Source organism: Delphinapterus leucas, chromosome 12, assembly GCF_059928025.1.
Source record: "Delphinapterus leucas isolate spDelLeu-1000000601 "Yukka" chromosome 12, BTC_Dleu_Yukka2, whole genome shotgun sequence".
NCBI lineage: Eukaryota > Metazoa > Chordata > Mammalia > Artiodactyla > Monodontidae > Delphinapterus > Delphinapterus leucas.
In genome coordinates this window covers 62,535,751-62,562,846 of record NC_143140.1, presented here as the reverse complement: position 1 = coordinate 62,562,846, position 27,096 = coordinate 62,535,751, and the positions used below count along the sequence as shown (strand labels likewise).

General features: G+C 33.5%; 1 protein-coding gene across 3 annotated transcripts in view; it reads left to right on the top strand.

Moving 5' to 3' along the window:
• Positions 1 to 27,096, top strand: part of PTPRK (protein tyrosine phosphatase receptor type K) — a 578,185-nt gene that overhangs the window by 520,636 nt on the left and 30,453 nt on the right. Inside the window, exons 14-19 of one of the 3 annotated variants that reach the window (XM_089921990.1) lie at positions 9,299 to 9,437; positions 17,429 to 17,589; positions 19,411 to 19,446; positions 23,699 to 23,883; positions 25,594 to 25,681; positions 26,771 to 26,847. In XM_089921990.1, the coding sequence (XP_089778116.1) occupies positions 9,299 to 9,437; positions 17,429 to 17,589; positions 19,411 to 19,446; positions 23,699 to 23,883; positions 25,594 to 25,681; positions 26,771 to 26,847 (686 nt within the window). The remainder of the gene's footprint in view (positions 1 to 9,298; positions 9,438 to 17,428; positions 17,590 to 19,410; positions 19,447 to 23,698; positions 23,884 to 25,593; positions 25,682 to 26,770; positions 26,848 to 27,096) is intronic. The other 2 variants (XM_022556378.3, XM_022556371.3) reach the window with 2 other exon arrangements.

Below are 27,096 nucleotides of genomic sequence, written 5' to 3'. Positions count from 1 at the left end.
GGTATTCGACAAATATGGGATGTGATAAAGAGTAATGTTAATAACTCTGTACTTTTAGAAATTAGACTTCTCTCCATTTGATGCTATTTATTTGAACACGTATTAGCTATGGTTCAAAAATCTAGATTTGGTAAAAGAGTTTCATCTGAATTTAATTATGTTTTATTTAATTATTACACTTACTGAGACCTTATGTACCAAGTATTGTCCTAAGGACTTTATGTATTTTAGCACATGTCATCTTTCCATCGACCTAGAACCTAGGTATTTTTATCATTTCTATTTTACTGATAAGAAAACTTAGGAATGCCGTGGTTAAATAACTTACTCAAGATTACCCAGCTAGTGAGTGGCAGAGCGGGGACTGAAACCCAGATCAATTGTTTTGTTATAACAAAAATATAGAGCTGGTACTTTTGAGGGGTGCAGAGATGGTCCGAGCCCTATGTCACCTCATGGTTACTGGCAGAAGCTGATGCAAGTTCTCTTTTTTAGATGAAAGCATGATCAATTTAGTTCTGCAGGATTCTCACAGACTAACATGAAGCAATTAATTCACAATCAAAGGTCCCCAAGCATTCATGAAAGTAATTCACTGTGAGGGATATAGCAGAAAAAACAGATCTTAATTCCCAGAGGACTGCAGGGATTAGGATTGTCAAGTACAGAATACAAAAGAGCTAAAGGCTGTGTACAAAATATATAAAGAAACAAAAGTGCAAATCATAAAGATTAGCAAGATACTCTCAAGAGTTACTAAACAAAGAACCATTTGCAAAGAACCAAATGGAACTTTTAGGAAGAGAAGCACAATTGTTCGAATTGAAAAATAAGCCTTTTGCTGTGGCTGGACTACTTTGACAGCAGCTTTAACAGAAGTGAAGGGATCATTTATCAGCTGGACCTTAATCTGAAAAAGTTACCCGTAGCAAAACATAAAGACCAGTCAAGATACTTCAGAGGAAAAGGACTAGGCATGGAAACATGCCCATCATATATTATAACATACTATGGAGCTATAGTACTTAAAACAGTGTTATGTCAGTACAGAATATTGCCTCTTGGGAAATAATGGAAAATCTGGAAACTGAATTTCTCCGTTTATATAATTTGGATATAGGACAAAAGTGGTTTTGTAGATCATTGGATCAATTGAAAACTTGTCCACAGATAACTGGATATTTATGTCAGGTGGAGGGACCTGAAATACCTTCCTACTGTATATTATACTCAGAGAGCAATTCCAGATAAAGCCAGGGTTAAATATGAAATATACAGTTTTAAAACTTTTAGAGAAAAAAAGAAGAGATTGTTTTTACGAATTCAAATAAATGATTAATATATTTGACTTCACTAAAATTAAGGACTGCTATTCATCAAGATAGTGAAAGAAATGTCACCCACTAGAAGGTATTTGCAACACTTATAACTGACAAAGGATTAGTGTTCACACATAAAGTATTACTATAAACAGATAAGAAAAAGACGAAACCCAAATGGAAAAAATGGGTTAAAGTTGTACACCAAGCATTTCAGAAAAGAAGTAAGCATAAATATTTCAAACAAGTATCTCAAAGATGATTTTAATAATCAAATGCATATTAAATATCATTTTCTAGCACTAAATTGGCAAAAATTACAAAAGTCTGATAATACAAAGTTTTAAGATGTAATTTAAACAGAGTTTACATACACTGCTGTGGGTATGTTAAATCAGTAACCATTTGGCATTATCTTGTAAGTTGGAATATTTGCAATCATAATAATAGTTGCAGTCAAAATCTGCTGGATGCAATCCAAGGGAGCACAGTTTGCCAAACCCTGGAATAGATCGAGGAGTATTTCAGTATTTGGGGAGTGGCTGATGCTTTTAACTGATTCGGGTTGTAAGATACCCTAAAGCAGTGGTCCCCAACCTTTGTGGCACCAGGGACTGGTTTCGTGGAATACAATTTTTCCACGGACGGGGTGGGGTGAGGGGTTGGTTTAAGAGGTAATGCAAGCAATGGGGAACAGCAGTTGAAGCTTCACTCCCTCGCCCGCAGATCACCTCCTGCTGGGCGGCCCGGGTGGGTTGGGGGCCCCTGCCCTAAAGTAATTGTCAGTAGATGAGATTGAAAAGGTTGATTAGAGCCTCATATTGAAAGGCCTTATATGCCATACCAAGAACATTTGCCATTCCTCTTGAATGGAAAGCAGTTAAAGGAGTCATTTAATCACATTTGCATCTTAGAAAACTCAGAGGATAAAAACTTAGAGGATAAATCTGAGGAGGCCTACATGGGAAGCAGAAAGGCTTAGTGAAAAAGCAGGATGACTGGGTCTTGATCTGAGGCAGTGAGAAGATGGAATGGAGAATTAAGGACAGATTTCAGAGGTAACTTGGTAGACAGACTCCACTGTGTTTAAGAAGTTAGAGAACACAGTAAGTCTCTACTTTACCAATTAAATAAATTGAAATGGGAAGCTTAATGGAGAATCCATATGTAAAATTAAATATTTGCCCTTCATTAAATTACTGTGAAATAAAAAATAATATTTTACATGGTTTTTGACTTTTAAGTACATTCCTGAAATGTGATACCTATTTCTTTTGCTTTTTCAAAAAGTATTTCTATTATTTCTTCAGGATTTTATATATCATTTTGAACTATGGTTTTAAAAACAAATTCAGAGAATCTAAGACTACAAAAAGTTGCCTTAAGCAGTGTGAAATTAAGTTTAAATATTTGTAATATTAATCTATACTTTAATTTCATAGTTGTTTAAAGCCTCCATAGACTTCTGCACTGTTATTTTCCACATCAGAAATTTTCAGATAATACCCATATCTTTATTAAACAAGAACAAAAATTATATTCTAGTTAATTATTTAAAGAAAATGTGTGACATATAGCTGTTTTCCCTTTTCACCAATATAAAACTATGACAGACCCTGTGTTTTATTCAATAATCTAAGACAAGTTTCATAAGATCATATGACATGATGAAGCAAGTGACTTCAAAGAATCACTGAGTTAAATAATGCATGTTTCAAGATGCCCTTAAGGCTTAGACATCCACTGTGGCAGACTATTTAATTAATAACATGCACTTTACAAAACTCATCATTATATATTTATACAATAGACTGCTAAGATTTTTTTAAAACTTTTTCAGTAATGTCAGTTCCCCTATTCATAATTTTTAATTTTTATATGATAGGCACAAAGGGCTAACATCTAGGCCATCTCTACCCAGGGCAGCAGCATCTACTTCTGCTTTCCACTACGAGTGTTTCAGTTTATAAAAAATATTTCCCGTCATTATGTCACGGGCTATTTCTAAAAGCTATATAACATAGGCACTGTTATTATTTTTACTTTTTGATGAGACCTTAACTCTAAGAGATGCTAACTTATTATTGCCACACAGCAAATAAGAGAAGGAACTAAGAATTAAAATAGAGTCTTGCTGATATCAAATCTCCTGTACTTCGCATGATGCTGGAATTTCCCTGCACTTGGGTTTGGTGGTAGATGTGGCAGACGGTAGAAGGTTAGCCTTGTGAAGGAATGGCTAGCAGAAGGGGTCGAAACTTCTAGAGGCAATTTAGAAATGTATGTACCAAGTTCGTCTTATGCCAACACCCAGAAAAACAAGATACATGTCTGGTCAAATATATCCTTGTGTTTTTTTTAAAAGACAACTGATTTTCTTTATGCCATTACAATCAACCATAGGCAGGTTTAGTTTTATTCTTTCATTTATGCAACCAATACTTTGTAGTTGCTCCTTTCCAGGTCCTACTGGAAATACAATGGTAAGCAAAATAAGCATGGCCCCTGCTTTAATGAACTTTATTTTAACAGCTGTGGGAAGCCGTTGGAGGGTTCTAATTAGTGGAGTGACATGGTACAGTCTTAGAAAGACTATGTGCTGCAATGTTGGTTTTGATGTGGATTAGGCTTAGAGAATGCAGTCAGGGAGATAAGACCGGTGGCAGCTGCAATTTGGGTGAAGGATGATGTTGACCGGAGTTAAGGCAGTAGCCGTGGGGATGGAAAAAGTAGAGACAGGAGATATTTAGGAAGTAGTAGTACTTTGCAACTAATTGTATGAGGAAAAAAAAGTCAAGTGATTATACATGCCAGTTTGCCCAGGACAATTCTAGTTTTTGCCTTTTGTCCTGTCATAATTATTAAGAGTATCCCCCTTTACTTTCAAAAGCATTCCAGTTTGGATGATAAATTATATGTTAATCCTAGAGATAAGGAGAGGAGGATTCAAGAATGATGCTCAGGTTTCTGGCTTTGAACACTATGTAGAAAGTTGTGTCATTTTCTGAAAGGTGACACACTAGGGGAAGAACTGGTTTGAGGGTAAGATTATGAGTTCAGATTTGGATATAGTGTGTTGAAGGTGACTTTCCTACACTGAGGTGCAGACATATAACAAGAATCAGATGACTATATGGGTCAACAGTTCAGGTTGGAGGCCTTAGTTAGAAATATGTGAATACGGCATCTCTCTCTCTCAAAATATCTTATTGTATGTACCCTTCTTCTTGCAGTGATGTGAGATGATAAAATGCCCACCTGATGAGATGAAGTGAGGTAAATGACATAAGCGTTGTGTCCTAGTGTTAGGCTACTACTATTGACCTTCTAACGATGTATCAGAAGTAGGATCATCTGCTTCAGGTGATCCTGAATCACGGAGCCATGACGAAGTTGATGGTTGGATGTCAGGAGCAGATGACGTGATGGTTGGGGATCCTGGGTGGGAAGGATTGGGATGGTGCAAGATTTCATCATGCTACTCAGAACAGTATGCAAGTTAAAACTTATGAAGTGTTTATTTCTGGAATTTTCCATTTAATATTTTTGGACCACAGTTTACCACAGGCAACTGGAACTATGGAAGGTGAAACTGGTTAAGGGGGGACTACTGTGTATTGATTTGAGAGTGACCAGCATGGGTGGCAACTGAACTGACAGAAGCGGATGAAATTATCAAGCCAGAAAGTATGGAAAACTGTGTCAAGAGGTTCAAGTTGTTGCTGAGGAACTCAAAGCAGCACCCAGTTTTAAGGGAAACAAGGGAGGGACTCACAAAGGAGATCTGGAAAGGAAAAGCTAGAGTCATAGGAAAACTGGGAGATGGCCAAGTAATGGAAGCCCTAGGAAAGGAGTGTTTCAAAGAGAGAGTGGATAGCAATGTCAGATGCTATCAAGAGGTTGCATGAAATAAGAAAAGTTGTACATTGAACTCAGTAACCAGTAAGTCATTAGAGATGGTGGTGATGGTGGGTTGGTGGCATTGGGAGACATAAGCCTGATTTTAGGATTTTAAGTAATGATTGGAAAGTGAGTGTGAACAATTTTTCAGAATTATAACTGAAGAGGAAAGAAAGCATTAGTGAAATACCTGGGGAATATGCAGAATTTGCAGGACGATGGTGTCTCTAAAGCCGCTGTGAGATCACCTAATATATTGTACTTAGAGGCTTCTATCTCTCATATCCATCATGAAGATGGATTGCATTTGTATCATTGCAGCTATTGTGTAATTTTAATTTTTAATTAAATTTATGTATATACAAAAAATATTTGTATATTTTTTACCTAAACCTTTTACCTAAATGTTTTCGGTAAATTCTTTTTAAGTAGTGGGAGCAAGGACACAATTTATAAAGTTGCTTTAACTATTTTTGCCAAAAAAATGCATCTCATAAATTTGCTCCATAAAAGTAAAATACTGCCTTAGTTTTTTTCCCACTGTCCAAAAAATTATGCTGCTCTAGGCTTCAGAACACTGGGAACTCTTTGAATATTCTTTGGCAGATAAAAAATGTAAAGATTTATGGCAAAGGAAAGCATTTCTGAAAAAGGTGCTCCACATTGCCTTTGTGTACGTGCATAAATTATAAACGGGGCTCAGGGGTGCAGTCACTATAATAGCTTTTTGCTCTCTTTGAAGAAAATAGAAAATGCTCACTTAGGGGCTACTGCTTGTGTTTCCATTAATGAATCTTCTAAGGTTGAATGATTTTAAATAGGATATTTATGTTCCTTGGTTTAGCAGGGCAAGAAGTGGGAGAAATACATGTGATTAAGGTATCTAATGTAATAAATTTATACAGACATTTAATAAAAATGCTGTTAGTAATAGTAATAATAAGTCATAGCTAAAGACTTTGAGGAGGAGTCACAATCAGGGGAAAACAACCACCAAATCATATGTTCCTGGAGAATTTGATTAGCCTTCAATGCTCAAGATTTATAATGATTTGAAGCATTGACGAACAACTCTTTTGCACCAGAGTTGTAATCATGACAAACAAGCAATCTTACCCAACTCAAATGAATGAACTTGGTGTTTTTTTCTTTCTTAACCACTTGGTAAATATTAATTGAAGTCCATTGTTTTACAAGTACATATATTCTATGACTTTAAAGTAGTAACACTGTTTTACATAATAGATTATAAATGTTTCACTACTTTGCACCTTGAATACACCTGCAAGGTTATCAGTATCCTTGGTCAGAAATTTACTTTTAGATTTGGCTTTTCTTTTCTGGAAATATGTTTAGATTAATTTATTAGCAAATCTATATTATTTAGTGAGACTTTAAAAAAACTCTTCATCTTCTGTATTTGAAATTGTTTAGCCATCACCTACATGTCACTTTTGTTATATAATAATTAATCACAGTTAGTATTAAGGCTGGATGTTCGTACTTCGTGATGATAGTCCATTTTGCGCCTGTGTATATTGTGAGGGTTGTCTGCTTCTGGTGGAGCTTAGCAGTTCTGAAGATTCTTATGAAATATAACATACGCTACTTACAGCATAATATCTTTGTAAAGTTATTCCATAATAGCATGTGTTTAATTGAATTAAAATGTTATATTAAAAATATATTTCCCGGGCTTCCCTGGTGGCACAGTGGTTGAGAGTCCGCCTGCCGATGCAGGGGACACGGGTTCGTGCCCCGGTCCAGGAAGATCCCACATGCCGCGGAGCGGCGGGGCCCGTGAGCCATGGCCGCTGAGCCTGCGCAACAGGAGAGGCCACAACAGTGAGAGGCCCACGTACTGCAAAAAAATATATACATATATATATATATATATATTTTTTTTTACCTCACTGAACAAGAAATAATCTTACAAAGACTTTCAGAAAGTTTAATTCTGTGAGTTAAGTCAGAAAATCACAAAGGGATCATTATCATTACCCTTTGAAAGCCACATGTAGCACAGAAACTTATGAGCATAAGCTTTAAATAGTGAATAATGATTCGTTGCATGCCCTGAAGTTTTTTCAGGAGATTTCTACAGCAAACATTGTCTCCCTATTTCAAGCAGTAACTGTGTCAAACCAATCCAATTTGAGAATTACAAACAATAAATATATTCTTTTTAGCTTTTTATCCAACTTGGAAATATACTCCCCCTGTTTTTATTGAATATATATGTATACATACATAAATACACACATACATTTATACATACACACACACTGATATACGTATGTATTTCTAAAGTTGCTCTTGGGAAAGAAGAGATCTCCATTATATTTAATGCATGTTTTGATGAATTGAAACATAATATGTAGTTTGAAATGTGGTAAGCATTGAACTACCTCTATTTGAGATTGGAAATTCCCTGAAGCCTGGATATAATGGAAAGTGTCAAGTCAGAAAGGAAAACTCCCTTGCTTACCAGAAGAAACAAACTGAAGGCTTGTTTTTCTTTCTTGAGAATAATGGGTACCAAATACTGGTCCATGGGGATTTTATCCTATCCAATTGAAATAGATACATTAAGACAGTTATAGAGAATTATTTTCCAAAGTTAACTGTGTTCTCTCTAACACTTTTCTTCAAACTATGTTTCCTACTGGTTTACCTTTAAAGCACCATTTTATGAAATGACACCGATATTAGATATATTAGTTCTTTTTAATTTCCTACTTGGAGAAATTAAAAGTTAACGACCTTGTGTCCATCCCCTTTGGGAGGAAACTGTGGCTGGTTGGAAAACTGAAGTGGATATTTAAATGTTCAGAACTGGAGGTGAAAGCAGAGGTTTGGGGATAAAGAAGCCAAGAGAGAGAAGCTAAAGAAGAAAGGATTGGAATGTAGAAAAATGGGTAATTTTAAAAGGGAATTATCCAATTATCCATTAGGAAGATCTGAGGTTGGATTTAGGGATCCTTTTGTTTGTTCATTCAGCCATCATCTCTTGACACTGATGGCTGCTTTAAGAGTTTCCCACATGTGCCTAATTCTAAGAATCACCTGTCCTCCGTCGCACAGATTCTTAGCAAGAGGGGCCATGGATCTGGAAACACTGAGAAATGCTGCTTTAGAAGATAGAAGATATGTTAGATTTTTGTCTCTGTTCTTTTTTTTTTTTTTTTTTTTTTGGTCTCTGTTCTTGAGCAATTTCTAATCTGTCCTATATCTCTAAGCCTCAGGTTTTTTAATCTGTAAAATGTAGATAATAATGCTTTCCTTGCCAGTTTTCAAGGCAAATGAGGTAAAGGAAGATGTCTTCCAAGGGTTACTGGAGATTGTAAATTGAGTAGGATTTATAATATTAATTGTGTATGTATGTGGAGGATGGTGGTGGCTTTGAGAAAGAAAGAAAGTGAGGCGATTATAAAGAATTAAAAAAAAAAATTCGTCTTCTCAGAGTTCTGTTTCCCAAGTTTATTACCTGGCTTTTATTTGTTAAGAGAATGTGAAATATTCCTTAATGAATCTGTTTTCCTTTGCTTATTCTTGTCTTCCTCCAAACTGTTTATTTCAAATCTTTTTTACCACATCATAAACTCACACCTCCAGCACTTAGACTAGGCATTTATTTAACCTAACCCTTTGTGTCCCAGACAAATGCCGTTGACACTGCTTTAAAGGCCCAAGCACAACACCTTGCATTTTAGTGGAGAAGTGATTATTGAATGAAGTGATAAAGAATGAATCTCTAAATTTGACCCTGTCTCTTTCCACTGTACTATTTGCTAAAACTCCTGTGTTCTTACTTTTAAGGATACTTGGAGAAAAACAGTTCCCTTTGATAGCTATTTCTAAGTTTTTATTTTTTTATGTTAACAAAATCTCTCTTCAAAAGTTTCTCTTTACCATAAGTCTCTCATGCTGGAGTTTAGCGTGCTACCGTATTTATATTTTCAGATTATCTTTATTCAAATAAAATAAGTTGTCTTTTTGTGGTAAGCTTTAGCTGGGAATAATTTTCCTTTCTGTGATAATTAGCTGCTTTCAGTAACTTATATTTTTGATTCATTTAGCAGCAGCAACAGAAGAACCAGAAGTGATTCCAGACCCAGCCAAGCAGACAGACAGAGTGGTGAAAATAGCAGGAATTAGTGCTGGGATTTTGGTGTTCGTCCTTCTGCTCCTAGTTGTCATATTAATTGTAAAAAAGAGGTAAGACCTGATTTTGTTCTGTCCCACCCACTTACCATATGTCACTGTCACTAGTTTTGAAGCACTTTTTTGTTTCCCTGAGTGCTTTTAAATTAGAACACACAACAAGAATTGAATTTTAATGATGTTGCCAGCATCTGGGTCTGTTTCTTATGCTTTGTAAATAAATTCTTATTGGTTATTTGCAGTTTAATTTTGGATATAAAATATACTTTTTGTCAATTTAACCTTGAAATTAATGTATGAATTTAAATTCCTCAAACGCTTGAGTTATTAACGTATCTTATGTTTTGAAGCATTATGTATTGCGAATGGCAAAATAAGAGTTTATTATGATATTTGGGTTATGGTCTATGAATTATTTTGTACTCTTACTCTGTTTTTCTAAATGTTGGCTACAAATAAGATAAGAAGAATATGGGCATTATTTTACAAAATTGTATATTAATATTCACTGACTAAATATTTCAGCACTTTAATATGAAGAGTCAATTTTTTTAAATTGAGCATTAGTCTTTTATACTATATCAACCAATATCGCCATCTTCTGGAATTATATGAAGATATTAAGACCTACAGGAATTTAAATTGAATTCTATTTGGGAGATTAAGGTATACTTCTACCAGAAAACATTTCAAAGAATACAGTTTTTATAACTTGAACTTTTTCCTATTCCATAAAGTGTCATTATCTGTAAGGCATTGTTTTAGAAATTAATACAACTCTCCAATCTTTCCAATTGTATGTTTTAAATAATATTAAAATTTGGAAGGATTTAAAAACAAATCTTTACAGAGTATAGTCCTAAAATACCTTGGTGTATAGAAGTGTTTGTCATTCATTAATTATATTGAATATAATAAAAGATGTTGCTTACATTATATTAAATCATATAATGTTTGATTGTTATTTTGTACTCAAAATAAATCATTAATAATATAGATAAGACTCATACTACATGTTTAATGATTCCATGAGAGTTTATTTTAATGTATTGCCTCTTTACAATTATCCCCTGGAGATATATATGTTGGAGAAGACACATCTGCATTAGAAACATTAGGTATGCATCGTAGTGTTTTGTGTTAAATTAGCTACATACGTGCTTTCCCCAATAGTGCTTTCTCTTTTTGCTGTTGTCTACCTCTGTGGTTGGAAAATACATCATATTTGAGACAGGAAGATTTAAGTATTTTACTAACACAAATTTGCCGATCAAGATCAATAAAATCTTTGAATATAACTTTCAGATCTTATGTTTCTATTTAGCTTAAATTTATATTTGGAGAGTTAAACTAAACAGTTTAGAGAGTTAATTAAACTTTGCTTTAGAGTTAAAATTATCTCAGCCACTTCAGATTGGATATGAAAACATAAAAATGGCCTCTGGTTATGTCTTCACTCAGTTAGAATTGGGTTAAACTTACTGATTTTATTGGTTAATTATTTGAAAACACTTATTATTGTAGCCTTTCTTATCTGTGGCCATCTGTTTTAAAAATAACCAAAAAATTGAAACATAAATTTTCTAAAGTACACCAAAACAATCTCTAAGCATGATTCTTTTTGTGTGGGTAAAATGCTCTGACAGCTCTCTAAAATTGCCTAATGCATCAAATTCTTTTTCTGGTTCATATTTTAAATGGTTGGATAAATGAGCCTTTCTATTAAAATGTTTAATGTTTGAGTTTTCATAATTATGCTTTAATTGATTGTCTTCTACTAGAAAGTATGCTAGGGCTTTTGTTTCTCTTCCTCATCACTACCTCTACGACTAGAGAAGTTGCAATTTTATAGATAGATGAAGTTACATGTTTAGATATATTACCTTCTAGTGTGTAATATAACTAAGAATCCCTTACTTACCTAAGAAACTTTGTAATGACTTTTAGTTGTATGTAGTATGTCACACATATATTGTGTATGACAATCACAAATATGTTTATTATACATACACAAAAGCATAGATACATAACAGTATTGGTTAGTATCAAAGTTAACAATTTTAGTATATAATGTAGTTTCCCTACATTATATACTAATACACAAATTTATAATAAAAATAATGGAAAAGCAAATTATTTTAGCCCCTTAGGATCTTTATTTTTGTGGGAAATTGTTAAGTTTCTCAAGACTTTGTCCCTCACTGGGAATAGTATATGTAGGTATATTTCTCATGTTGAAAAAAAAAATCTGTGTATTTTTGGTTGTTGTGTAAAGAAATGGTTTGGAATTTAATTTAGTAAAATTCTACAGCTAAGGGTATATATAAAGTAAGTTTTTAGGCTAAGAAAAGGGATATTGCATCTTTCAAAACGCAATGTCATTTTAATTTAATCACTGTTGAATTATTTCCAAATGTATGCCATTTTTTCATCGGTTATGTATTATTTTAAATTCGCAGCATGAATACATTAATAATTCCAAACATAAATTTGAAATTATGCTTCAGTACAGTAAATGTTTGTGTGTGATATCATGGTCACATACATCTACTGTAGAAATATCTTTGTGCGTATATAGTGTATGGTGCATATGTATATTCACATAATATATGTATGTACCTGTGTATTAATAAGATATAATGACTTATTTATAGAAACTTAGGTGTCATTCTGCATATATTCTGTATTAACCTAATAGATCTTTATGTTTTGTATCTAAAAAAAATAGTCAATTTAGTGTAGAAGTTCTATACACAGCTGTTCCATCTGTCATGACATTTAGATGGTAATGGATGATATTATGCTTAACTGCATGTTGAAAATACACAATCCATTTAATTTTTCAATTTTTTTGGCTATAAAAAAGTCAGCATGTTATTTTTTCCAAATTATGTATTTTATATTTTATTTTCTATTGCGTATCTGTTTAATTGCATGGCAAAAGATATCTAACCAATGCATGAGCAAATTGAAATACAAACCAAAAAAACATGAATTTTATTTTATTTTATTTTATTTTTTAACGCACATTTTTCTGCTTTATTGAATGTGACAGAGTCACGCTTTTCATTCACCATTGCTTCTCTTTTTCCACTGTCTGTGATTTGCTTGCCAGGAGGAGCTACTATTCTTACTCCTACTACCTGTAAGTAGAAAATGGGTGATATATGACTTTACATGTGTTAAAGATGCAGTATCCCTTTTCAAAAAAATGAATAAATAAAACCCAAACCAAAAAACAGAATGTTTGCAATTTTGGTGACATTTCAAAAAATATGTTTTCCTGGACTCTAAAACTATAAAGTTTACCTATTAACCTATTTTGTTAATCTTTTTAAAAAGGGATATTGTATTTCTGTATGTTCAGCTACTTTTAATTTTTATTTACAATTTTCCATAAGTAGCCGTAGTCTGCAGCCTAAAGCATCATTTATTTACTTAAGTCAAACCTGTACCTTATCAATGTGATGTCTCACTATCTGGTAAAGTAGAGATAGGGTTTGTAATTCACTAATACCTATCTTTACATAACACTTATGTTTGACAAAATGAGCCAAGTGATGTATTCATAGAAGAACATTCAAAATACCTTCACAGAATGTGAATCAGGTCAGGTCTTACTGTGATAACATCTCTCTCCACATTTCCAGGAATCCAGGATGGGTTATAACTTCAGAACACCTTTTGGGCTGCTAAAAGCATAATGTTGCAGTGACAAAGAAATAAAAAATTCTTTTTAGAAAAGAAATTTTGAGTTTGTTTATTATGACTTAAATAGGAAAATGACTTTGTAAAACCAAGACCAAAAAAAGAAAAAGAAAACCTGTCAACCTACACAAAACACAGCTAAGTGTCGCATATCTCCTTTTGTCCTCCAAAGTTTTAGCTCTTCCTATGCTTAGGTATGAAATGCTACTTTGGATGACGAAGGCGAGTATTGTCCACTCTATTTCACTAATCATTTTCAGTTTATTACCTTAAATTCCAGGGTATTCATCCAGTCCAAAGGAGTGATACAACAAAGTTTTCTTGGTCTTTGCTTGATCAGTATTTGATCCACAAAATTTTGAGACTTAAGGATGGTGATTAAGTACTTTTGGGGCATATATCCCACAATATGATTTCACTAGGTAAATTTAAGCTAGCTTTACTAAAAATTTTGGTAAGAGTCTCAATGAATATAACGGAATTGTGCCAACATTTTAAATATTATAAACATTTGGTTTCTTAAAATCTGCTAAAATAAGCAGGTGCAAACTAGCAGTACTCCTAGCTTATTTTGATGAATTATAATATCCTTGTTAAATCATGTTTGATGAAGCCAAAGGTAATTAAATGTACCATTTCATACAATGATGGAGCACTTTTCCTCTTTATAGCCCACCCATATATCCACCTGCAGAAGTTTATGCTGTTGGCTGTTTTGATAATGAAAGTCATTTGCACATCTGTCAAACTCAAGGAGTTGCAAAATGATTTGCTTAACTGTCCTGAAGTGTACATTATATATGCTGGTTGTTCAGAGAGAGACAAAGCATCAAACATGCAGGAATCAATAAATGTTTAATTATGAGAACATCAATAAGCTTACCATTAGCCATCCATTTATCTATAATGTTAGAATGAGATTGCCTTTCTAGTTGATAGGTAGCGTTTCGATATTCTAGACTATGTAGTAGGTTTTGATACTGTCATTGTAATACTTAGGGTTACTGGCATTATCAATCATAATTAGAAAAAAATGCCACAGACATATTTTTAAAAGCTGCTTAAATAGATGTAGTGAAGCTACTATGAATTAGACATTTTTAAAATAAAACTAGAAATAAAATAGAGTAAAACTTAAAAGAAAACCAGGTGTGATCTTTGAACTAAAATTCATTGGCATCATCATAGTAAACTGTCAGTTCTTGATCAAAACACTTAGCTCTAATGCTGATTTTTATTTCTTTTGTAATAACCTGAATTAAAGCCTACCTCACAGGGTTGTTGTGAGGATTAAGGTATAAGAACCAAGGTGATAGTGTACAGTTGGCAGATATTAACAAAGGTTATATATATTCACCCATAATTTGTCGATTAACAAAGGTTTGTGAATCTGAAAAGTCCTTCAGTGCCATGAAAACTTTTACCTGTCATACATTTGACAAGTTCATTACTTCTTATTTTTCCTCAATCATAAAATATGTTTAAAATTTTATGTTTTAAAGTAAAGCCTCAAAATTTAAACATCTTTTCCACTTGCCTTGAACTATCTATCTTCAAATTTTTTACATTATTTTTAATCCAAATTTCAAGTTGTCTTATTTTTATCCACTTCAATCTCTCAAATTTTTTGAGGAATGAATTCATGCTTTCTTCTTATCCAAGAAACAAAGATTGGAAGTTATTTCTTAAACTATTTTTTTTAACTTTAAAATGGCAAAACATTTGTGCTACATTCATATTATTCTCAAATTTATAACAACTAATGTTTAACTCCTAGAGCAATGGATGCTTCATATTACAGTACGCTTGGTAATGTGGCAATTTAAAAAAAAGTGAGTAAGTGGATATAGTATAAGGGCTTAGGCCTTGGAACCAGGTCATTCTTTACTGCTTATTAGATTAATAACCTTGGGCAAGTTATTTAACTTGTCTGAGCCTGAGTGAGCTCATCTATACAATTAGAATTCTCATGGCTTTTTCAGTTCATTGATCTGAGAATTAATTGAGTTAACAAATGACAAGCGCCAAGCATATACCAGACCTAATTCATCTATTCAACAAGTATTTATTTAGTGTTTGCTATATGTCAGACACTGCTCTAAGTGCTAGGGATATACAGATGGTCCTTCCCTTCATGGAACATACAGTGGGGAAAACAATTAAAAGGATACTCACAATAATAATGTGATGAGTGTTATTATAGGCAGAAAACATGTTGCTATAAAAATACCTACCAGGGAAACCTAACCTGAGACAGGTTGTATTGGGTTCAGTCAGAGAAGTCTCCCTGATGAGGCAAGACAGAATGGAAGTTAACCAGACACTAGAGGTAAAAAAACATTGTAGGTCAAAGAACAAATATCCTATAGGTAAGTTTGGAAATGTCCTAGAGGTAAGTTTGGAAAGTGAAGCCTATAGACTAACATATGACCTGCTGATGTGTAATTTGCCCCACACACTCTTTCAAAAAATAGAACCACTTTAAAGAATAAGGAAATTTAACATAAATATTCAGAGTCATGACTTCTCTTTAAAAATAATTTTAAAATGAGAAACTCAGCTCTGGGTTCAAATGCCAATATTCACTTAGGCAAGTTGCCGCCTAAACTGCTCTCCAGTTCTCTGCAGTCCCCACCCTGCTACGTGGTGTCTCATCACTGGCAGCAGCACTATTTATATTCCCTGTGTGAAACCTGTAAGAGTTTTACAGGGTTTTTGCCTCCTAACCTAGAAAAAAGAGACAAGAGATCTTTCAGTGAATAGAGCAAATATTGCTACTAAGTGATGGTGGTGGTGACAGTGGTTGTGATGGTGTTGTGGTCGTGATGGTGATGGTAGTTCTTGTTACAGTTTTGTCATTGTTTTCTTATTGATAATACTTATCATTATTATTATTTCTAAAAAAGTTAATGCCATTTCCATCCCTAAAGCCTAGTTTATGACTATCTTACTTAGGTATCAGATCTGCTATGTCAGTATATTGGGTATTGTTGGGTATGTACACCTGAAGCCAAGTACTATAATTCTCAAAGAAAAATATCTTACACATGAGTAGCTCTCAAATCATCAGATTAATTTTCTAAAGGAAAAGCCTTTGGACATAAACACAACTACTAAGTGAGTCTTTTTTTTTTTTTTAGGTATTTGTAGTATATTTACTCTAGTACGGATACTCATGAGAATCAGAAGAATTTATCCTAGCTAATAATCCAGCTGAGAAATGTTACTCTTAAAACAACTAAAAAATACTTCCAAAGCACCATAAGCTGCTGCCATAAACTTAGAAACATAATCTGGCCACTACAGGCATTTAGAGTCTCTTTATTTCTTTTTAGAGTGCCTTATTAATGTGAGATAAATGTTTTATGTGCCTGTAATAGGTTTTTAATTGCATGTTTCATGTGTAACATTCACAAAGAACCAGAATGTATTTCACATCCGTGTTATGTAAGATAAAGATATCAGTGTTTGAGTAGCTCAAAAGTCTAACTCTGCTAATTTCCAAATCCCCTGTGTCATTTGCCTTGCTGCATTCGTAAGGCCATTCTGTAGTTGGTACTCTGCCATGGGGTTCTGAAACACATTTTTAGGATTTGACCATGTTTGTCATCCAGTATTATGATCATTTGCATAATACCTCTGCATAGCATTTTCCAAACTTTTCTTAAAGTACTTTCCTTATAAAGTATATAATTTCCCATATATTCCTGAGTATTTCCATTATATCTAGCTGCGGTTGATTCTACGAGTTTCTGGGTTAGGTTTGGATTAATGTTATAAATATATTGCTACATATGTTAATTCTACATGTTGCATTTTTACTGAACAATAGAACAAAGAGTGAAGAATGGGATTTCTTTATCTATTTTAGTTGGATGACTATAGTAAAATATACTTGAAAAAGTAGTCATGTTCTTCCCCCAGAAGAACTTCTAAAAGTTGCTCAAGTGTGTTAATCACCCAGGAGGAAAACCAAAATTTAGCATTAGCTTAAGTTTTCCTTGAGCAACTCTACTAAGGAAGTATTTACTTACTGTTCTAATAAAGTATAGTCATGCTTTATGATAATTTATTTTAGTGATAAAATACAAGAAGTGATGAGACATTTGGGTTGATAGCTTGAATGTTGAAATATCCATATGACAAAACAATTTTATAGCAATCAACAAATATCGTTTGGATGTCAATTCAATAATTCCTGAAATTATGACATGTTTTTAGAGTTTCTAAACCAAATCTGTATTCTTATCCTCGGGCTTCCCTGAACTATTTACTGCTGGTGTCAACTCGCCTTCAAGCCTCACGCTAAGGTTTCCCTTTGGTATTTGTCTTGGCAGCAAGCTTGCTAAAAAACGCAAAGATGCTCTGGGGAACACCCGGCAGGAGATGACGCACATGGTGAATGCTATGGATAGAAGTTATGCTGATCAGAGCACTCTGCATGCAGAAGACCCTCTTTCCATCACCTTCATGGACCAACATAATTTTAGTCCAAGATGTAAGTTGTTCATCAAAATTTTAATCAAAGATTTTTAAAGTTCTTTAATGTCTTTCTGAATTCAACACATTACCTTTTGAATAGTGAGGGGAAATAAGAAAGAGAGATGGGAAAAGTAGCTGGAAAGAGAAAAAGTGATATAGAATATTATGGAGTTTATCAGAAGGCTTATTTTCAGTCTTGATATTGGATTTAGTTTAACTTCAAACTGTATAAATTTTATTACTGTGTTATAAGACATATCCATATACCACTCACCAAATCTTATGTTATTGCTTTAGGTTAAAATATACTTGATTGCCTACATAAAATTAGTTCATGTCAGAATTTATTTATAATTGTTTTGCCATTTGAGTCTTCCTTTGTGTAAGATAAAGTTCCTTTTGAGATAAGAAATATCATAATTCTTTCTGGAAGTTATTGGCATGGGAAAGTTATTCTATTTAATTATTCTATAGACTCCTGGAGAATTTCAGTAATAAAAAGTTAACCAGGGGAAAGAGGAATCTACATACTCTTAAGTATCTGGTGTGAAGTCCAAAAGTTTACTTGAATTGAGGGATTGGCAGGGAACGGTGAAATCCATCCATTCACCCATCCATGTTAAGGATTCCTCATGTTGATCTATGAAGGCAGATCTTTTAAAATACTGTCTTTTAAAATATTTCCTCTGAAGTAGTTTACTGCTTCACAATCAATATTATTATCTTCAAATTTTCTATGATTTTTATATCTTGTTCTATAGCACTGTCTTTATTTTGTTACTTTAAGTTAAATTACCTGTCTCTTCAAATCCCCAAGTAAAATTGGTATTTGAAGGAGGCAAATTTTGTTTATCCTTGGCCTTGTGTACACAGAGGCATTTTGTCACAGATCCCAGAGGTATGTTTACCTCAGTTTGGGAAACACATGTATAAGGAAAGAAGTAAACAATAGAAGTATTATTTTCGGTACAGATTATAAACATATGGAATGGTAAGATTGAGAAAATAAAGTATTTGTAGGTTGTATGCATTTATGGCTTTTCAGAAAGGGGTTTTTTTCTGAAATGTTCAGCTTGGTGAAAGCTTTTAGTAATTATTGGCCATCATTTTCCCTGATATATATCTACACCAAATTATTAGTTAGAAATGTTGTAATGAGTCATTTTGGATTTAGTTTTAATAATGATAGAGCTTTTCTGATCTATTTTATTTTCATTTCACTATAAGATAAATGATAGAGAAAAACATAAAATCTTATTATTGTTGAAAGTAAGTTTTGTTAAAAATATAGATGTATCATCTCTCTAACCACTTGCTTTAAAAATTAATCAGTTAAGGATTTGAAAGGATTTTTGTTTCCAAAGCTTTTCTATCTACTGACTGTGTACCTTATTAGGAGGCTTGAATTTAGCAGTATAACTATAAATATACACTTATGAACTTGGAGAAAGGATTAAATCTATTTCCCAAAGTTAACTAAAAATATTTATTTGGAATTAATATAAGATAATTACTTCTCTAAGTACCTCACACTTGATAAATCTAAAATACATGTTTTTCCCCCCTAATTTTATAATCTTTATAATGTCATGCTGAATCTTCTTGGCTTTTAAAATTGAACTGACTACCGAAATATAATTATAGATGCACCTTTCCTGGTATTTTGAGATAACCCAAGCTTTGAAAAAGAGAATTTTACCTTTGCAGGTTATAGTAATCAAAGAAAGTTTAATAGATATATTTCTTAAGAAATGATAAATCTATTTTAAAGGAAATAAAGAGCATAAAATACGACTTTAGGGCAATATGTTCCTTCATGAGCTTTGTTTTCCTACAGTGCCCAATGATCCACTTGTGCCGACTGCTGTGTTAGGTGAGGCCCTAATTCTTTGTCATCTTTTTTTGCATGGATCACCCTTCCTTGCATGGGTTATAGCTTTGTCCACGCAGTAATTATTTACAGCACAGGAAGCAGTTTGATTTCGAAAATATAGTCCTGGTTTTATCAAAGAGAGCAACTGTGGTCAACACAATTAGATCTAGTGCATTTCGAATTAGTAAGGTATGCTTTTTTGAAAACAACATATTCTTTCATTCTTGGTTTTGTTAGATTTGGAGTGAAAGTACAAGGGCCCCCAATATATACCTAATGTTTATACATGCAAGTAAGTAGAATGAACCCAAATGCACACATTTCAGGGGCTAGTGCTACCTGAATAATTAGTTTATATATAAAAATCTACCGGATTTAAAGGGCTTTTCTAGATCCTCCTAATTTTATAGCAACTAAAGAACACATTTCCAAGTAAACATTAGGAATGTGTGCATTTGCTTTAGTTTTTGTCTTTGTTAAAAATTTATAAATGCAGGTAAAGTTGCTACAATATTGATATGGAGTTTTGCATTCTATGTGCATCTTACGTAAGCATTATCTTTCAAAAAATTTAGAATAAGCCAAGATTTACCACTATATAACATCCAAGACAACTGATATTGCTAGTGATGAATAAGACCTTTTCAGCTCTAAAATTAAAATAATGTTTAATCCAACTGTATATTTAAGAATAGAATGAGTTTCATTTCAATTTGTACTCTATTCCTTGACTAATTATACACCAATGATTCATGACCAGCTTGCTCATATGTTCGCAAGTTGTCTTATCAGTTTGACCCCCCTGCTTCTAATATTTAAGATTCAACCAGAGAAATGTAGAAATTGCTAGATAAGTGTATCTTAAAAGTTCCCAGTTCTCATGTTTTATATTTAAATTTCTTTGAACACAAAACATTAGCTTATGCGTGTTTTTATTATCCATGTATTCAATGTTTAATTATATTTTAAAAATATGTTGGAACAATACAACTAACTCAGTTAAGCAAAATATACCTCTTTTTCACTAAAATAATTATTAAAAATTATAATTTTATAATATAAAGATATATTCTAAAAGAATCTGTCTCTGATTGCACTCTCCCTTTGATGTCCACACCAGCAAATGGCAGGGAAGTGAGCTGGGGAATTTGCCCCAAGGGATGGTCTGATCATGTAGGAAGGAGCCAGGAATCATGATCTTTGGGAGGCATCAAATGCCTCTGAAAATGTCATCTTCTGTTGAGAGCTGTAGAATGCTGTCAGCATCAAACTAATAAGTTAAATTCAATTAAGTTATTAAAAACTCAAAGAAAAAGATAGTTACCTCACTGTTAAAATTTCATTACAGTAATATTCAAGGACATGTAGAATTGGGTCTAAGTCTCAGTCCTCTTGTGGACCTACAGTATGAACTCATGAAAATACCTTTGTCTTTGCTTCTCCATCTGTAAAATAATATAATATTTCTTACCATACCTTTTCCTCAGAGCTTAGTAAAGAGAAAAGGAGATAATGTATAAAGTTTAAAAGACTATTGTAACAATTTTCCCCATGAAAGAGGATATTTTTGTTTAAGGAAGGCTAGAGTTAACACAATAGAATTATAAAATCTGTTCATTTAAACAGTCATTGTGCATTTTACTTCACTTTGAAGGTCAAGCTGATTTTTTTTTTATGTTTCTTCTTAAAAGCTAAAAAGCTCTTTAATCATACCAGATTTAGAAATGATTTGTTGCATTTTTTCATGATTCTTAGAATCACTGTGTTTACAGTTGTTTTGCATCCAGCTGATTTTGTATTTATAAAGCAATTTTTGAAGTCACTTCAAATATTGCTTGATATTAATATCTGCTTACTGATTTAAAAAGAAGTTAGAAATATTTGTATTGATTCATATTTTTGTTTTTTGTGTTCTACTGCTTCATTGGGTTAAAGTCCCTATAACTGGTAAGTGTATTACAAAGAACTCTAGGAAACCTTTCCATCAAGGAAATATTTGAAGTTATTCTTAAATGTGTGAGAAGGATAATGATTAGTACATGTACTCTAACTTCTAGTCACATTATTAGGTAATTTAATGAGGTAGAAATGTATAGAGATTAATAATTCATGTGTGATTATTTTAAAAAATACTGCTCATTGTACTAATGTATTAAAGCTTAATGCAAAACAAAAGGCACTGTCTACTTCATGTTGATAATCATGTAAGATTTGGAATATGGGTGAATTCTGTTTTTCTCACTGAGCCTTTTACAAATGTAAATATTCCACTGCTCCAGCAGGTACAACGTGTGCTCTGGGGCTGCTTCACAGAGCACTGACTACCTTATTCCAGCTTGGGTCATTGCGTTTTGCCTCCCTGACATTATTCTCTTTACTTCTCATCCTAAGCTTTATATTCTGTGGTAGTGCCCAAATCGGTGGCTTCTGAATTTAATTTTACTGGGGAGATGTATATATTCTTTATGTCAGTGTATTGATTACAATATTTTAGCAAAGATAGATCAATTGAGTGTTGTCTCATAGAAAAAACAGGAAACTCTCATAAATCATGTTTGCTAGCAAATGTTTGTGTGTAGAGGGGTGGGAAACCAGAGTAAAGAGCATTAATTCATTTGGGTGTTTTTAGGTCACAACAGAATCCAGCAGAGTTTTGTTTTTTTAGTTCAATGTAGAGTTTTAGAAGTAAATTCAAAAAGAAAAAATGCATTCATTCTGATAAGAGAAAGTAAAGTAAATGCAATCAAGCTAAATTATAGAAGCATACAAATCTGATTGTGGGGTTCTTTTTTTTTTTTTTCCTTCTCCAGGAAGAAAAAATGTTTATCATGGGGACAACAATTCATTTTTTGCCATATCCTATTTGTAGAGTTGGTGATAGAACAGGCAAATGTACCAGCACTTGAAATATGTTTAACTGTTAACTAAATATCGTTCTCTATAGTATGCATTATCATTAAAACAAAAGTTCCCCTAAGAGTGTATTTTCTCCTCTGTTAATGAGTATGACAGTGTAATGTTTTCTAAAGTAACACCCCTTAAAACATTTGTTTTTTTTTTAACATGGTAAGTTTAAATGTGATAACTATAAGCATGCTTCTTCTCATTGTAATGATTAGTACTGTGGTCATTAAAATAATATTTATTTTTCAGAGGTAAAATGTTCTTGTTCTTTTCTTCCTTCTTATGACAGAGACTTAAGAGTTTCTTTTCATTTTAAGCTAACAACACAGTTGAGATGGGGCCTATACTTAAATGTGGGTCGTGAGGGATTTAATGGATTTTTAACTAACTGAGTCATTGAAATATGTATTGAGTGACTGCTTTGCACCAGGCACTAAGAATAAAGAGAAAAATATGACTCTTGTCTCTACATGCTAAGTATTGAGAGTTTAGTGAGGAAAATAGATCAGTAAGTAAATGATTAAAATACATTGTAAGTGAAATGAATGTTGGAGAACAGGAGGCCATGGGAACACAAAGCAGGTGCTTTGTAGCTCAGCCTCGATGGGCCGAGGAAGAATTCCAAAGGAAGTACCTAAATATTTTGCCCCAGAGACATACCCCCATTTCTTTTATACAGTAGCCAGAAAAGTCAAAATGTATCAGCAATAAAAACACAACAATAATAATAAACCAAGGGAATGGAGATCAAGTATAAATGCACATGTAACCTGGCTAGCAGACGTAGTGGGCCCAGGGGCTGATTCTGTAGAATGTTCATGTTTCCCAGTCTGGGAGTGTATCGTGGTAAAAAGCCAGAGGTGGAAGGGCATAGTACGGCCACAGGGCAAGAAGAGCAGCCCTGTGGGCATGGGTTGCCTAGAGGGAGGTTGGGATATGGGTGGGAAAGAATTTGTTCAATTTAATCAACAATGAAAACACTCTCCAATTGGCAACTTGATCTTCTGGCCCTACTCTATACTGCTCTGACTGCAGGTACAAGAAAAAGTCAGAATTCAGCAAAATCTCCCACTTATAGTTTTTAAAAGTGGATCAGGTGTCTCTCTCTACATCTCACAGCATGTATTGTCTGACTGATAGACACATAATATACCCTGACCTCCTACCTTGAGCTGAAGTAGAAGGCTTTGTCTTTATAGGGGTGCTGCCCTAGGTCTATACTATATTTCTTTCCCTTCTTCCTACTATCAGAAAGATCATAAGATCTTAAAATCTTATTTGCATAGATATATATTAAACAAGGTAACTTTGTCTTTTTTTTAATCTTCTGGAATCTGAAAAATGGCAGATGAGAACCACAGTGCTACAGCAGAATCCAGTCGTCTTCTAGACGTACCTCGCTACCTGTGTGAGGGGACAGAATCCCCTTACCAGACGGGACAGCTGCACCCAGCTATCAGGGTAGCCGACTTACTGCAGCACATTAATCTCATGAAGACATCAGACAGCTACGGGTTCAAAGAGGAATATGAGGTGAAAGTTTCAATACTATATTGAATTTCATTTCTAACCATGATACCCAGCGCCATGTAACAGCTTTAACATAGCAAGCAGTGGAATTCTCTGTAGACTGTCTAATCCTTTCTCTGTAAATGTACAATCAAGTGTACATATGAGGAGAGGCGGGTAGATGGATTGAAAGAAAAGGGTACTTCCTGGGGATATATCTGGGTCAAAATTCATTTTAAGAAATAATAAAAGATTGGATCCCGTAATTTATTTGACTGTAACTTAAAAACCACTTTGTTAGACTTTATATTTCCCCCGCTCAAAAATCCATAGCAAGATACCTTGAGTCCCATTGTATCATTGCAGGTTCTGCTATTTGAAAGACCTAAGCAGTGGATGCTTTTCTGCCTCTTTGCTTGTTGACCCTCTGTTGAGAAATAAAATCTAGCTTTGTGCCCTAAATGTACTACTTGTCACTCTGAGTTTTGTTTTGAGGATTATAGGTTGAGGGGGGCTGGGAAGAAGAGCAGAGCACGGAAAATCCAGACAACAAAAAGAAGCTCAAAAAAGGACATGGGAAATTCTTCTTTCATCCTTATTGCCCCTTGCTACTCAAACCAAAATACCAAGATTATACTACAAAAGAAGTGATTTAAACTAAACATCCCAATAAACATAGTATAGCAAAAAAGAAACAGTTCCTCTGACACTTTTCAATTACTGAGAAATATCAGTCTGGGGTGTGCAAGAAAGTTCCTCCACCACTGTACACACATATGTAAAGTAAAAGAGAACAAACAGTACTTTACTTTGAAAGACCACCTAAAATACATCTAACTTTGTAAGGAATCTTCTAAACATTACCTTTAATTTAAGATTACTTGTTATACCTTAGTTTAGGAATGAGTAAAATTATTTTTGAATTTTGAATGTTGATTTTAGATATATGCAGGAAACACTATGCTGTGTTAACAAAATAGTGCAAGGAATTACAATATTCTGCCAGAGCTGGGGTGTTTTTTGTTTGGTTTTTTTTTTTGTTGTTGTTCATTACATGTATATTCCTGTGTACCTCGCTTCAAAGGTTGACTCTTTGAAGACCCCATTTCCTGTGTTGAGCAAAGTTTAAGTTTTTCTGCAAAAAGAAATCTATACCCATATTTTAAATTGCTGCATATGGTAATTAAACCAATCAACAATTTCATCTGTTCCAAGATTCTTGGAGATAGTGGCTCTTTTTAATTTCCATATGGTCTCTTGTAGAGACTCAGTCCTTTCCACGATCTTCAAAGAAACTGAAATGTGGTGTATTGCACACGATTTAGTGAATAATTATGGGAGAAAACAGGTTTTCTTTTTCCTGTTAGAAATGCTAAAGGAAGCATACTTTTGAAAGATGCTCATTAAAAGTAGTTTTGAAGTTTTTGATGCTTCCTCTAGTTCCATCTCACAAAGTTATAGTGATCTTAAATTTGAAATACTTTCAAGGTCCTTTTTTTTCCCCCTAAAGTTGTTTCTTGTCCTTAATTTGAACTCAGTCCAATCCAAGATGAGCAAGTAGGAGTCCAACAAACAAGTTTTGAGGTCTGAAAATTGAACTTGTTTACTGCTGTAGTACTCCCTTCCTCCCAGAGAAGATGGCTTTTACTATTTTGGTCTTCAGAACAAACAGACCTGATTCAAGAAAAGGAATTAAATTCAGTGCGCTTGTTAATTTTGGTTTTTTTTTTCTAGAGCTTCTTTGAAGGACAGTCAGCATCTTGGGATGTAGCTAAAAAAGATCAAAATAGAGCAAAAAACCGATATGGAAACATTATAGCATGTAAGTTCTCTTACAATTCTTGGTGAATGTAAATACTGTGTGTAGAAGATAAAGAGTAATTTACAATTCCTCCTTATATGGTTTTAAACTTTAAAAAAATCCCAGAGGGTGACACATCTGTTCATAAAATAATCTATTTAATATTAGAACAGCATTGGCTATTGGCAGGGATTCAGAAATTGTCATCATCCTCATTAATTAATTGACTCAGACTCTTCACCCTGTGGAGATAACGTGCCGCTTGATTTTATGTTTGTACATAAATATATGGGGGTGTCATTAACAGCTGAAAATATTAGAATAACAAATACGAAGGATTTTTTTCAGTGATAAATTGCTATAACTCTTCCACCAAACATATTCAAGGTGGGAGTGTTATTCTTTCCATATACCATATTTCCTTTCTTGGAGCCAGTGCCTGAACCCCAGGTGTTCCGTGTTACTTATCATAAGGGACTTCCTCCTGATGAAGTCTTTACAGTGTATTCATGAAATAAATAGATTATCATATGAAACCAAAGGGGCAGTAAGAAAAGTAACAGATAGTTTAGCTTGTAACTAACTGCTGATTTACTTAGACCACTTTATTCTCAATTTAAATTATTTTACACTGTCTTTTGAATACATCAGAATTTAACCTTGACTCTCACAAAGTAAGTTGAGAGCAGGGGTTCGAAATTCACTCCCTAGTTCTGTGTCTCATTTTCTGTAAAGTATGGGGAGAAAAGATCCCACCCATATAGAATCATGCCTAACAAGCAAAATTAGGAGTTAAGGCAAGTTCAGTTCTTTAGAAAAATTTATGACTCAAATGATAATTTATCAGACATTATCATGTCCCGTAAAAGCTTCCTGACTATACATGCTAGTCATTGAAGCTTTATTAACAGAATATTATCATTGTAATAAGTAATGAGCTCATTAAAGTTCTTGCATTTCTTCAAATGACTGGTATCCAAGGAAATTTTGAAAGTATATTATGGATAATCAGTTGTTAACCACCGAATTATTTTAAGTTTCTACTAGGGTCATTGTCTCAGAACAGGGGGAACATTTAATAGCTTTTATTTTATCCTTTAAAAAATTTAGATGATCACTCCAGAGTAATTTTGCAACCTGTTGAGGATGATCCTTCTTCAGATTACATTAATGCCAACTATATAGATGTAAGTATTTTTATCCTTCAGTATGCCCAACTTGTTGGCTTATATATGTAAATCTTTTTGCTTGTTATTACCTATAAAGTGATTGCTAGCTTTTTAAAATAAAGAACAAACTGTACACTTTTCCTTGTTCTACGTCCTAGTACTTACTGACGTTGTTGTGCTTTCTTTCACACCTGACTTTGGTTTGGGCTGTAGATTTGGCTGTACAGGGATGTAAGTACCACTATATGTAAATAACAGCACCCTATC